The sequence below is a fragment of the Cnephaeus nilssonii genome (genome assembly GCF_951640355.1).
Source record: "Cnephaeus nilssonii genome assembly, chromosome: 6".
Taxonomy (NCBI): domain Eukaryota; kingdom Metazoa; phylum Chordata; class Mammalia; order Chiroptera; family Vespertilionidae; genus Cnephaeus; species Cnephaeus nilssonii.
Window position 1 is genome coordinate 22,467,293 of NC_137077.1, and position 14,207 is coordinate 22,481,499.

Below are 14,207 nucleotides of genomic sequence, written 5' to 3' on the forward strand. Positions count from 1 at the left end.
GCAATGCTTAAAATATGTAATATAATGCAAATGTATGAAATCAAAGAAAACAGGTCTTAATATATGGCAAAATGCACTTTCACATAAAATGTAGTATTTAGGTGGGTTTACTACTAATAATAAAGGTTTCAATTCAACAGGAATATATCAAAATTTTAATATAATCTTTTAATATAACTTTAACATATAGTAAGGATAAATGGTATATGTAAAAGGAGCAATAACAAAACAAATATTTGTGGAAATTTTTTATTATTTTTATTTATTCTGTACTCAGCAACTTTTTCTTTTTAAAAAAATATATTTTATTGATTTTTTACAGAGAGGAATGGAGAGGGATAGAGAGTTAGGAACATCGATGAGAGAGAAATATCAATCAGCTGCTTCCTGCACACCCTCTACTGGGGATGTGCCCACAACCAAGGTACATGTGCCTGACCAGAATCGAACCTGGGACCCTTTAGTCCACAGGCCAATGCTCTATTCACTGAGCCAAACCAGTTAGGGTTATTTGTGGAAATTTTAACATAGCTCTGATATATCAACCAAACCAAAAAAACAAAAAATAAAGAAAAAATCAGATGCTACCATTTCCCTAGTGCTGATTTGGGAAATTTATTATTGTTCCTGGTGTTATTTGGTTTTTACTATAATGTGTACTTTCCTTTCTTTCCACCCCTCCCCTGATTAATGTTAGTCTTCATAAATCTGTGGGTTGATGTCTCATTATCACTGGATTAAAAAAGTCTTTGTTATTAATTTAACAGAGAGCACATCTGCCCCTTTATCTCTTCACTCTTTCTGGAATGCTGCCTTTAGGTATTTATATAAATTGCTTCATGTTTAATTTCTATCTGTCTTTATATAGTGTATTTTGAAGAAAGATTTTAAAACTGTCTTCCAATTAATTCTCTCTATATCTTTTAAAACTATATATTTTTATTGATTTCAGAGAGGAAGGGAAAGGGAGAGAGAGATAGTAACATCTATACTAATAAAAAAGTAACATGCTAATTGACCATAACTTCACAATACCCACCAGCCAATCAGCAGTGAGTATGCAAATTAGCGCAACAAAGACGGATGGTTAATTTGCATATGCAGGCGCTGAGCAGGCGGGGGGGGTGTTCCGCACCACCCCAGCCGCTCCGGGCCTCTGGGCAGCGTGGGAAGGCAGAAAGGTGGCTCCAGGCTGGAGCAAAATGGCGGCCCCCTGGCCAGAGCAAAGGCGGTGCCAGCAGCCAGGGGAAGTAAGGCCCATTCTTGCATGAATCTTCATGCATTGGGCCTCTAGTCAATTATAATGGAGAATCATTGATCCACTGCCTCCTACAGGACCCCCACTGGGGATCGAGCCCACAAATATGCCCTGACCAGGAATCGAACTATGACCTCCTGCTTCATAGGTCAACTTAATCTGTGTTGACTAAATGGTCTCATGTTAGAAAATCGTGATAACATTCATTGAATGTAATTGAAAGTTTACAGAAGCAGAGAAGTGCTTCTCAATATTAATTATTCTTAAGAATTTCCTGGAGTGCATGCCCCAAATTCAGATTCCCATGTTCCACCACAAAAACTGTGAATCAATTTAATCTGAGGGGAGGTAAAGGAATCTGTAGCATAAGCAAGTGCAATAGGTGATAACTGAGATAGGTGTTTTACTGATCACTCCCCAAGAAAGCTAGGGATACAGAGAAGGGAATTGTCCAGAGTTTCATATAGATTGTCAATTTTAATTTTTATTCTTTTGGAGATGTCTATGACACACAATTCATTGGTTTTACATAGTTCACACTAATTAGGATATTTCTATATTCAAGAGCATATATCTTTGACCACCACCTTAGCTTTGCCAATGGTACATCAAATCCAGACAATCAGAAATACTGCTAAACACTCCTTAGCCACTTCTCAGGTCCTTTAGCGTTGACAGAAATGTAGTTTGATGTATCAAAATATGCCTTATACAAATATTCAATATTATGGCTTTAGACTTTTAACTCTGATTTTTATGTTCACTCTTCTATTTCTTCTTTTTGTTAAATAATGCCAATTGGGAGCATTTTCTACCAAATTTACAATAATAATTTAAGCAAAATTCTTTCTATTCATACTAAAACCAAAATCAAATAAAAATAAAAAATAGACAAAAATTTAAATTAAATAACAAAAAACTCACTTATCTCTGCATAACCACAGCAAATGCCTACTCATTGTGGATTCCTACATGTATAAAAAATCAGAATCTTCAAATTTTCAGAGTCCATTTAATATGAGTGGCTTTAGTTTGAAAGACATAATAGTAAATATCCTCCCTCTCCCAAAGAAAGTCTCTTAATGAAATGCTTTAACACAAAAACCAAATAAAATATTCTGTTTATAGTAAATTATATATATATATATATATATATATATATATATATATATATATACCCAGTGACGCACACTGCAGCAGTCAACCAGCCTGATCTGGGCCCTGATCGGCCCCCAACACCCCAATTGGGGGCGGGGCCAGCCAGCCAACCACTCATGGCCCCTCCACCCTGCCAGCCCATCCTGATGAGCCCTCATCGTGGCGGGCTGGCTGGACCCCACCCATGCCCGAATTCGTGCACCTGGCTTCTAGTATATAATAAGGCTCTGTTTGATACAGTCATCCATGTCATCTTTTTATCCAATCTCATAGAGAAACGATACATCCTAGATTTAGCTGATGGAGTTTGGCAGTCTTCTTAGTGGAAAAGCAAAGCTCTTTTTTTTTTAAATTAAATTTTTATTGCTGAAAGTATTATATATGTCCCCCTTTTCCCCCATTGACCCCTGCTAGCCAAAGTTTACATAATCTTGTAGATGAGAGAGACCCATCTTATATTTATTCATTTCATATGTTCTGGAAGGATTTAATGGATCAGAAGAGACCCATATAGAGCAGTGCTAGAGGTACAAACTCCCTGGTATCTGCCACTAGTGTGTGTGGGTGGGGAGGCAAGTGTCAGGATTTATAGGGACTGTCTCTCCCCACCAATGTCCAAAGCATTCTCTATATAGAAAATGCTCTATTAGATGGAAAGTCAGAATACTTGGTCTCATCAGGCCTGGCTACCTGTGGTATTATACCTCAGCCAGTAAAGGCAGTGGGAGATTAACACCTACAGAATTCAGGAGTTTGTTCTCCAAGGAAAGTTTCCTGGGACTACATGGGTTGATTCATAATACTTAACTTCTCCAGAAGTCAAATAAATTCTGCTGTCTCTTCACCTTCCCTCCCATCTCCAACAAGAAAGCCTAGAATCTTACTGGGTGTTGGAGAAAATATTGGGCGTACGTGCTATTTGATGGGTGAACCTGCAAATCGGAGTACTTTGGGTGGTTGTTGGTAATAGTCTGGCAAGTTGTAGCACGTTTTTCACCTTTGTGGCTTGATAATCTTAATATCCTCTGGGAATACAAACTTTTTACAATTGATGATTTTATGAAGGAGTCTTCTAACAAAGAAAAAAAGCCTCCACCTGAAAGTGTCCCTTACGGATAGAGATTGGTTGTCTCCTGAATATGGCAACCTGTGACGTTTCTTTGGCCAGACAGTTACTAATTGGCTCTAAATCCAGTTTTCTTTTAAAAACAGAACATGAACAATGGAGCCTTGTGACTCCTTGGCCTGACATTTCCATTATGAGGTGACATAACTTGGAACCAACAACAGCGTGAGAAGGACACAACAAGCTTTCTTGGTTAAATGGGATTGTTATATTCAAGAGCAGCGATGGCCTGGTTCTAGCAATGTCTTTTCTTTACCTGAAAAAGTAGCACCCGTCCCTTTGGCAGTGTCAGGTTTTCAGCTTTCCAGACCATTTTTCAGTCTAATAATGGTGCACATCTTATTGTAAGGCCACTCAAAATGGCTAAAATTAAGGCATTTGGTAGATCTCCATGCTCCCTACTATCCACAGGTATTGGTATTGTTGAGCTTTGGTATGGTCTTCTCAAAAACACACAAAATAAATGTCTGACTCTATCTTGCTCACTTCCTTATTTATTTATTTATTTATTTATTTATTTATTTATAATTTTTATTGAATTTGTTGAGGTGACATCCTATCTAATAATAGCGTAACATGTAAATTACCATCACTCCGCTACGCCCATGATTGGGCGGCGGGAGGCTGGGGGGCGGGACTCTGGGTGGCCTATCCCGGCCATTGAGAGGCATGGGATCCGCTGCCACTGAGGGGGGTTACCCTGCTGTTGAGAGGCGCAGCTGGGTGTCCGAGGCAGGCCCCTTCAGCGGCCGCGGATCTGGCCGTTGAGAGGCACAGGGGGTGGGAGCCCCGCCCCCTGCGCCTCTCAACAGCAGGGTAGCCCCCCTTAGAGGCCGCGGACCATCAAAAGTGGTGGAGCTGGGGCCGCCCGCCCCGCCCCCGTGGCCTCCGCGGCAGGAGTGGGAGATGGTGCTGTCGGAGTTGGTGGTTCGCCTCAACTGCGCCAAGTACAAGAACTGCGTGAAGGCGGCAGCTGCCTGCAGGGCTTCGTGGGCCGGGAGATGCTGGCCTTCCACCGCGGCCTGCTCGCCTGCGCCCCCGGCCTGGGCCTGGGCGCCACCTGCTGCGGCGGCTCCAGGTGCAGCCCGCGCAGCCGCCAGTTCCAGCCTCAGTGCCAGGTGTGCGCGGAGTGGAAAAGGGGGATCCTGAAACATCGCACCAACGGAAACGGAGACGTCCACTGGGGCAACTGCCGGCCGGGCCGCTGGCCCGCGGACGCCTGGGAGGTGGCCAAGGCCTTCATGCCCCGCGGACTGGCAGACAAAGCAGGACCCGAGGAATGTGATGCAGTGGCTCTTTTAAACCTCATCAACGCCTGCAATCACATCCTGGTTGATCGAAAGAAAGTCACAGAGGTGATTAAGGGTCGTAACGGTATCATGCACTCTTCAGAGAGGAAGGTATCTTCTATGTGGCTTCGAGATTTCCAGATAAAGATGCAACATTTTCTGAATGAATTCCGTAATATCCCAGAGATTGTGGAGGCGTACTCCAGAATAGAAGAGCTGTTGACATCGGACTGGGCCGTCCTCATCCCCGAGGAAGATCATCGAGATGGGTGTGACTATGAAACAGGCATTTACCTGCGTGAGAGCCACGTCCATGAAATCGAAATGGAATTTCTAAAGGAAAAACTTCAAGAGATTTATCTTCAAGCGAAAGAACAAGAGGTGTTGCCAGAAGAGATCCTAACTCTGCTGGAAGCGGTGAGAGAATTTCTAAGAAACGATGAGGATCTTAGGAACGGTCCTTCAGAGGATCTGCAGAAGCTGGGCAGCCTGTGTCTACAGCATCAAAAACTGGATTCAAAGGAGCCTGGGGTCCAGGCAGCTGCAGGGGAGGCCTGAGATTCACAGATTCATTCATACCTCCTCTATTCCTCTTACCCAAGATGTCTTCCACCTCTGACTGTGTCCTGAACTGTGGTGCCGCTGTCCCATTCCAGCTGTGGTGCTTAGCTGGCCATGTTGCCTCTGAACCTTCAGGGACAGAATTGCCACGGTCCCCGCTGCCCAGGGCCTAGCCGCCTGGAGGAGTGGCCCAAGTGAAGCTGAGCTCTTGCTTCCTCGGCTGCCCATCAAGGATGTGATCTGGCCCTGGCCAGTGTGGCTCAGTGGATAGAGCGTCAGCCTGCAGACCAACGGTCCCGGATTCAATTCTGGTCAAGGGCATGTACCATGATTGCAGGCTCCTCCCCGGCCCGGGCCCTGGTCAGGACTCGAGCAGAAGGCAACCAATCGATGTGTCTCTCTCACCTCGATGTTGCTCTCTGTCTCTCCCTTTCCCTTCCACTCTCCCTAAAACAAAAATCAATGGAAAAATAACCTTGGGTGAGGATTAACAAAAAATTTTTTTTTAAAAAAGGAAAAAATTTAAAAATGGATGTGATCTGTAGAGAAGGGGCAAGGATGGGGGCGGGTGTTCAATGTAAATATTTTTACATTAAAAGACACTTAATGTAATTTTATAAAACCTAAAAAAAAAAAAAAAAAAGTGGTGGAGCTGGGTGCCTGTCTGCTCTGGCACCAGGCCTTTCAGAAGCCTCTGCCGAGCCGGAGGCTTCTGAAAGGCCTGGTGCACCAGCAGACAGGCACCCAGCTCCCCCGTGATCAAAAGCGAAAGCGTGTAGGGGACCCTACACGTGCATGATTCAATCATGCACTGGGCCTCTAGTTGGTTAATAAAATGACATAAGTTTCAGCTGTACAATTCTATAATACATCACCTGTATATTGAATTGTGTGCTCATCATCCAAAGTTAAGTCTCCTTCCGTTACCGTTTACCTCCCCTTTATCCTTTTCTACCTGCCACCACCACCCCTTTCCCTCTGGTAAACACCATACATACTGTTGTCTGTGTCTATGAGTTTTTTGGTTTTGGTGTGGTTTTTTTTTTGCTTAATCCCTTCACCTTTTTCACCCAGCACCCCAACAACCTTCTCCTCTAACAATTGTCAGTCTGTTTTCTGTATCTATGAATCTATTTTGTTTGTTTTGTTCATTAGATTCCACATATAAGTAAGATCCTATGGTATTTGTCTTTCTCTGATTGGCTTCTTTTGGTCCATACAATATATATAGGAACAATCCCTGAACCAGAGCTACCTTGATTTCTCTTCATTTTCTGACATTGTTGCTTCTCTTGTGTATTCCATATAGGCTGTGTTTCATTATAACTGTAGATTTAATAACCCTTGGTACTATTTGAAAAATAATTCATTAGTTTTGAATTATATTCTCACTAAAATGACCACTAAAAGCATAGAGTTTTTGCTACTGAGTGCTAAAAATAAATTGCTTTTTTGATACATTCTTCAAATCATGGTATATTCACTTATTACTTCAGAAATTATTTTTTATCATGATCTAGATTTCTGTTTCTCTAATATGAGTACTTGAATGTGTTTTCTGTAGACTTTCTTATCCCATCATATTTTATTTTTTAAGAAGTTCAAGATTTTAAAAGATTCTGTTTTACATACAAAGGCAGTATGACAAAGGTTTATATATGCACTTACTGGCCCATTATTTCTGTTTACAAAATATGTTACTTAAAAATACCTGAGCAAGAGAAAAGGCTCCAAGAAATACATATTTAGAACAGGACTCTGATATTTATATAGTCATATGAATGACTCGCATCAGTGAATTTTTCATCCTCATCTTATTTCTTGTTCTTATTACATCAAAGATTCTTCAGCCTCATGTTATCCTACATGGTTATGTGTTTCTATTAGCTGTGATCCTGCATGTCCAACTGATAAATGACACTAATGTCACAGTTAAAGTGGTAGTGATCCTCACATGCAAGTTTGTCAGTCTCAGTTTTTATTTCATTCTCTTCCTTTAAACTAAACCTACTGTTTCTTAGCCAGTTACACAGGTTTTGTTTCCAGTATCTTCTACAGTTAGGAACTTATTTTTTCCATCAGGAATTTAATTCTCCTTTCCAATAACCATCCCACCCCCTCTTAGATTCCAAGAATTATTACAATAATATTGAGTGGTCTAGGTGCTAAATGCCATTTCAAGTGCTGGCAACACTGTGGTTGGAAATATACTACTCCGAGTGCACAGTGATTGGATATGTCAACGACACCTTTGCTTACCTAGTGTGTTGACCATATGCATGATGCTTAAATTAAAAAGAAAATCTAGTATTCTTTCTGAGAACAACAACAACAACATTGGTCATATCAAAAGATAGATGGTTTATTTATTTAGTAATAATGGAGCAAATGTATTTTTAGCAGCCAATATTCTAGAAAAATACCACAGAGAACTTTCTCAGAACACTTTTTTTTTATTTCTTACGAAATACATTAAGTCAAATAGATTTTAAGCTACATATACTCTGGGCAATGTTGTGCAAGACATCATAGGCTAATGACCACATTGTGATCCACTGTGAGTGTCAGAAGATGCCAAGAATTCATACGAGAGAGTCTAGTCACTGCCGGGATCTGGAGAAGTAAACAGGCTGCTTTCTCCTCTTACCTTCTGATCTCCTGCCAATGTCTCCCAATGGCTGACACCAGCCAGAAGCCAGAGGGCAAGGAAGCCCAAGGGACACAGTTATTAGAGTTTAGCTTCCAAGACCACAGAATGTAGCCAAGAAGCATGGAGGATGGATGTGGAGTGACTTTATAAATAAAAGATACCATGACCATACCCACCAGAGTAGCCTATGGTGACAGAGTAGTGAAAGCTCCACGGGGAACATATCACATGTCTGCAATACGGGGATCAACTATATCTGAGTGTATTTCTTGTGGGCTAAAAGGGGCCCACGAGGGCAGGGAGCAACCTGGAGGCATCCTGGATTCTGTGGTAGGCTGGATAATGGCCCCCAAATATCCAGGTCACAATCCCTAGATACTGTAAATAGTGCCTTGTATGGCAAAAAGGACTTTGCAGAAGTGATGAAGGTAAGAATCTTGAGGTAAGGAGAATAAGTTGGATTTTACACATGGCCTTGAAATATAGTCAAATTGGAAATTTGAATTGCTGAAATGACATGTTCTTGTGACTGAATCTGACTGAAAGATAGAATTATATGAAAATTGTATACATTATTGTAGATACGAGGAAAGCAGGTAAGGGACAAAATTGCATTCAGTTTTAAAGGGAAATTCAGAGAAACCTTGAATCTAAATTAATACAGGCAAGTATCTGAATTATTTTAGTTGTTTTGGTTATATGAATAGGATTTTGGAATCCTGAGTAACAATTATTACCATACAAATATATCTCTTTTACCTGAATTCTTTTAAAAATATCAGTAATCTATAACCTTTTTTAGTTTTCATATTTCTGGTTATTTAGTATTCTTGTTGATTTGAGAATCAAGCCCTCTGCTGATTATATGTCACTATTCTTCACTGTATTTATTAAAATCTAATTTTCTGATTCTTTTAACATTGTCTATAATCCTGGTAAATCTCAGCATCATGTAATAAACAATATGTTCTCCATAAAGTCAAAAATATCAAATAAAAATACACTTAATATAAAGTTCACATATAGCAGTACATTTACAATACTGTGTCATTTTAGATTTTGAGTTTTAGTTGTTGGTTTTATAAAGGAACTTTGGCTTATCTGTTGTAGGAAATATTGTAGGTCATATGGAATGATGTGGGCATCATTTCACATTTAGAAAGAGTGACCAGAGAAGTAGTCATGGGGGTGACATTTGGAGGCCTGAATGAAATGAAGAAACCAGACTCTAAAATATTTGGGGGGGAGAAGCTGTACAAACGGTGCCAAGGCTGTGAGATGTAAGGCCGCATTGTAGGTGTGAGGGTAAAAGAAGTCCTCATATGAATATAACTCCAGTCTTTACAGTCTAGCCAATGCTTTATGCTCCTCATGTTGTTTTTCTTTGTTTGACAAGCTTTTCTCTTTGCTTTTCCTCTCTCAGGGGTAAAAGCTGTTAGGACTTCGAATTTAGTGTGACTTCCTGTGGTCATGTTTGTCTGAACAATAATGATGCAGACAATGATTGTTAAAGTGATAACGACCACCCACACCTAGGATGTACACCTCCATTTTGGTCTTTCTCTTTCTTAATCTTTATCTTTCATTCCTTGACCAGGTAAATTGTTTTGATGTAGCTTCTTGGTCTTTTTTGTTTTGTTTTGTTTTGTTTTTATCACGCATGCTATTTTCTCTGCCCACTACCCATTCACCTCATCCCTCAAATCGTATGGTCATATCAAGGCTACTGTAGGCGTTAAAGTTATTTCAAGCAGCACTGAGTAGGCCTGCGGTTGGAAATATTTTGTTCTGTGCAGTAGACCTTTTTACCCACACAGAGTGCACTGAGTGTTGATGAGGTCTGACCAAAAAAGCCAGGGCCATATCAGAATTCAGACATCATTTCCAGTAAAGTTTAATCTTCAGATATACTATAATTAATAGTCTCTAACATATGAAGTCATGTTTGTGAGTATATATATAAACACACACACACACACACACACACACACACATATATATATCCCATAGATTTTCTGAGAACTTATTAGGTATTATATGCTTTGCATGTTTGTACATTAAACTAGTCTCACAAGTTATTCTTACCCTAAGAATAAACATTTCTTTAAATGTATAAATCATAATAGATTATTTCTTCCATAACTTAGGAGTTTTCAAAGAGCAAAACGCAAAACAGTGATTTTATATATCAAAGGTTAAATTTGGAGCTGAAAAATATTCAAAATGATATAAATTGACATGTGAGAATAAATTTATAATGAACTCTAATTTGTCACCTCAAAAGTTTTAATGTAACTTTTTGATGTATTTCTCTAATATTTTGTAATGCATATCTTATTTTTTTATTGTCCTTTTTTTTCAGTTTTTTGTTTTTTTTTAGTGACAGCCTACTGTATGCCCTGGTAGATGTGGTTCAGCAAAAAGACTCAGATCATGGTGGCTCAAAAATTAGAAATGATCCAGAATACTTTTTAAAAACATATAGGATCTGACTGCCTCCCATTTACCTGCCTTTAAAAAAAAAATAAATTCGAGCTTGAATGCCATCTAAAGTTATAGTCTTGCCCCATCCCCAGTGGTCCACCCTGTTCAGCAAGACAAATGCTGACATGGAGACTTCCTAGGAATGAGTCTTCCTTGCACCGTGTGACTCCGTTATCCAACCGAAAGGTTGGTCATCAATGCATCCTCTGGATTGATTTATGACCAAAAGGGGGATACACGGATGAGAAAAAAAAAAAGGCCACATGCTAATCTGACTAATTCAGGAAAGGTCTGCATAGTGGTTGTACAAACTCAAAGACCTAAAGTAACAACAAAGGATGGTCTGAAATTAAATATTTAACTAAAATCAGTTTATAGTGGGTAGTCATGTCTTAGGCCAGTATTTTCCCTGACAAAGATCAACTTCGATCTTTACTGAGCCTATTGTCTTTTTGCATCTAAGATAACATACCTGTAAAATGTCTGGGTATTCCTTCATCTTTATTGTTATTATGTTAATCGTCAGCTGTTAACTATGTTAACTACCCTGTAATTAATCTATGTAAAAGAAGCACATGTCCATCATTTCATTTTTATCCAATCCCAGAGGTTTTCCCACTTTGCTTTGTCCCACCTTCCTAATCTATCACCAATGGATTTTATGTAACCCACTTACATCTTCCCCTTTGATGATAATTTATAAAAACAAGGTACAAACCCGCCATTCTCCAGAGCAGTATCCCAATCTATTGAGATTTTGCTTTTTGGCAATTGTCGTCAGTTTGGCTCAAATAAACTCACAAAAATCTTTTTAAAAAGTTTAGAAATATATCAATTGTATTTCACCCCTCCCCCACAATCATTCTTTATGTGTGTGTGTGTGTGTGGTATTTTGTTACTAGAAAGTTGTTGGATGTATTTCCTGTCAAAAAGTGTGAGTACAGTTTATTTTGTTCATTAGATTTCACATCTGAGTGAACTAATATGGTATTTGTCTTTGTCTGGCTTATTTCACTTTGCATAATAATCTTCAGGTCCATCCATGCTATTGTAAAAGGGAAGAGTTCCTTCTTTTGTATGGCTGTGTAGTATTCCATTGTGTAAATGTAACACAGATTTTTTATCCACTCATCTGTTGATGGGCAAGTGGGCTGTTTCCAGATCTTAATTATTTTTAATAACACTGCTGTAAACACAAGGGGGCATTTATTCTTTTGAATTAGTGTTTCGGGATTCTTAGGTTATATTCCCAGGAATGGGATCACTGGGCCAAAGGCAGTTCCATTTTTAATTTTTTGAAGAAACTCCATACTGTTTTCCATAGGGGTTGCACCAGTCTGCTTTCCCACCAGCAGTGCACTAGGGCTCCCTTTTCTCCACATCCTCACCAGCACTTATTGTCAGAGGGGATGGTGGATGGCGGACTGGATGAAATAAGGTGAATTAGCCATAAAAACATATATGCATAACTCATAGACACAGACAACAGTGTGGTGATGGCCAGAGGGAAGTACAGTGAGGACTGGGTGGAGGGGAGCAAAGCGTGGGAAATGCGGACATCTGTAACAGTGTACAGATGTTGGATAGTTCCCATTAAAAGTAGGTTCATCTGATTTGGAAACAAACTAAAAATCTATATTACAATCTCTAATAAAAAGTAAAATATTTCAGGTTTCTTGACTGAGTTTTGGCCATTCCGTCTTGGTTTAGCTAGGGTTAGCGCAAGAAAGCCCATCTAGGATTGGAGTATACAATCCTCAGTAACATTTGAGATTTGTTTCAAAAGAAGCCAGATGAGTCTTGCTCCTCAGCATGGAAGCCACAGAGCAGTTGGTGCTTCTCTCCCCGCCAGTCACTCTTCACGTCCGCATGCGATTCTCTTTTTCACAGTGAGTCTTCACCATCAGATTTGAAATTTTATCACACATTATACATTCCCAGTTTTTCAAATTCTCCTTTTTTATATTTCTCCTTCTGATAAACTCTTTTACATGTGCATGGTCTTAATGCTGGACTCTGGTAATAGAGTAAAACCACCACAAAACAAGGGTTTTGTTTCTTTTTTTGTGTCTGGCACTTAGTAGGTAACCAGCAATCATTTCTTAAATTAATTAATTTTAGTCTGAAATATTTTCAAAGCCAGTATTGATGTTAATTACTATAATAGTGGGGGGGAAATCTTAATAATTTAATTATAAACATCTTTACAATAGAAAGTTTGCAGTTGGCTACATTTATCCTGGTTTGGGTTCATCCTGTTTACATCTGATCTGTAAAATACTATGCTGCATTTTAACATTACAAAATAGCATTTAGTAAGAATTGTTGAGACCCTTGTCCTACCTACTTAACAATAATGCTCACTTATAGGGAATACTAAATATCTTTTAATTGCTATGGCCAAATTATAATGCTTATTTTGCACTTATGTCTCTCTGGTCAAAGATTTCTCACCTCTCCCACCACACACACTCTCACACACATATAAACACACAAACAGTAGAAGGAGGTAGCAAGATAAAATCTCCCCTTCCTCAAATCTAACTTCAAAGAAATCCAAATAAGTTCTTAAAAGGATCATCAACCTTGTTGTCAATATCCTTTTCACATGAATTATTTTATATCTGAAAGCATCATAAAATTCACAAATTGATATTAGTGTTTACAAATAGATATTTAAAAAATTAAAGTATAATTCATTGAAGCCAGGAGACATGAAACCAGGAATAAAGCACATAACTAAAAGCTTGCTAAGATGTAAAAAAGCCACTCTTACATAACATTATGGTGACAATTTGGTTTAATTGTCCAGATCTGTGTTTTACCTCCATAAGACAATCCGGCAGTACCTAGTCAAATGTGTATGCATTGACATAGGTATATTGCTGGACATATGCAATTGTCATATAATATACATCTAATACAAGCATGTCAAACTCATGGCCCACGGGCTGCATGTAGCCCACAATGAATATTTTTGTGGCCCAGCCAATATAATAGTATGTAAGAAACCTTTTAATAAAAATTTCATAACTTAATTTTTGCAATATCTTGTGATACCTAATTATTAATAATGAACTACGATGTTCACTTATGACTGATTACTATAATTGTGTTGCATTCATCTCCCTTACACACCTTACGTGCAGGCGCACCATTTCTCTCCACTAATACTAGCAAAGAATATTTTAACAGCTGATTGCCATGTCATTACACTTGGACTGACTTGTTTGGTGTGTGCAACAAGAAATATTTCGCTTTTGGAGAACAAAAAAAAATAGGTTTATTTGTGTTATGCTTATTAATTTGTACTTATTCAGTGTCTGGTAAGTTAATGCTCAAAAAATATTAATTTTTATTAAAAAGTTCTATTATTTTATGTTAATGATTATTCATTTATTTCAGCCCTTTGTATTCAGCATATCTATTGAAATAAACCTACGTTTCTATGAAAATTGAAACTTTTGGTTTTTTTGCGGCCCACATAAACTTAAACCTTGTTTATTTGGCCCCTGTTAGCCTTTGAGTTTGACATGCTTGATCTAATACATCTGTGGTTATGGAGCCAGCGGTCATGGATTGCAAGAGGGATGTCTGACTGAAGGGGTCCTGGATTGGAGAGGGTGCAGGCCGGGCTGAGTGACTCCCCAAAATCCTCCCATGCACAAATTTTGTGCACCA

The 14,207-nt window shown here is 39.0% G+C and overlaps 1 protein-coding gene across 1 annotated transcript; it reads left to right on the forward strand.

Moving 5' to 3' along the window:
• Positions 1-4,448: 4,448 nt before the first annotated feature.
• On the forward strand, positions 4,449-5,389 carry LOC307102060 (uncharacterized protein CXorf38-like; the record flags this gene model as incomplete). Its single annotated transcript, XM_079775515.1, is given in 2 exon segments — positions 4,449-4,506; positions 4,509-5,389. Coding segments are annotated over 2 exon segments (939 nt in total).
• Positions 5,390-14,207: the final 8,818 nt, after the last annotated feature.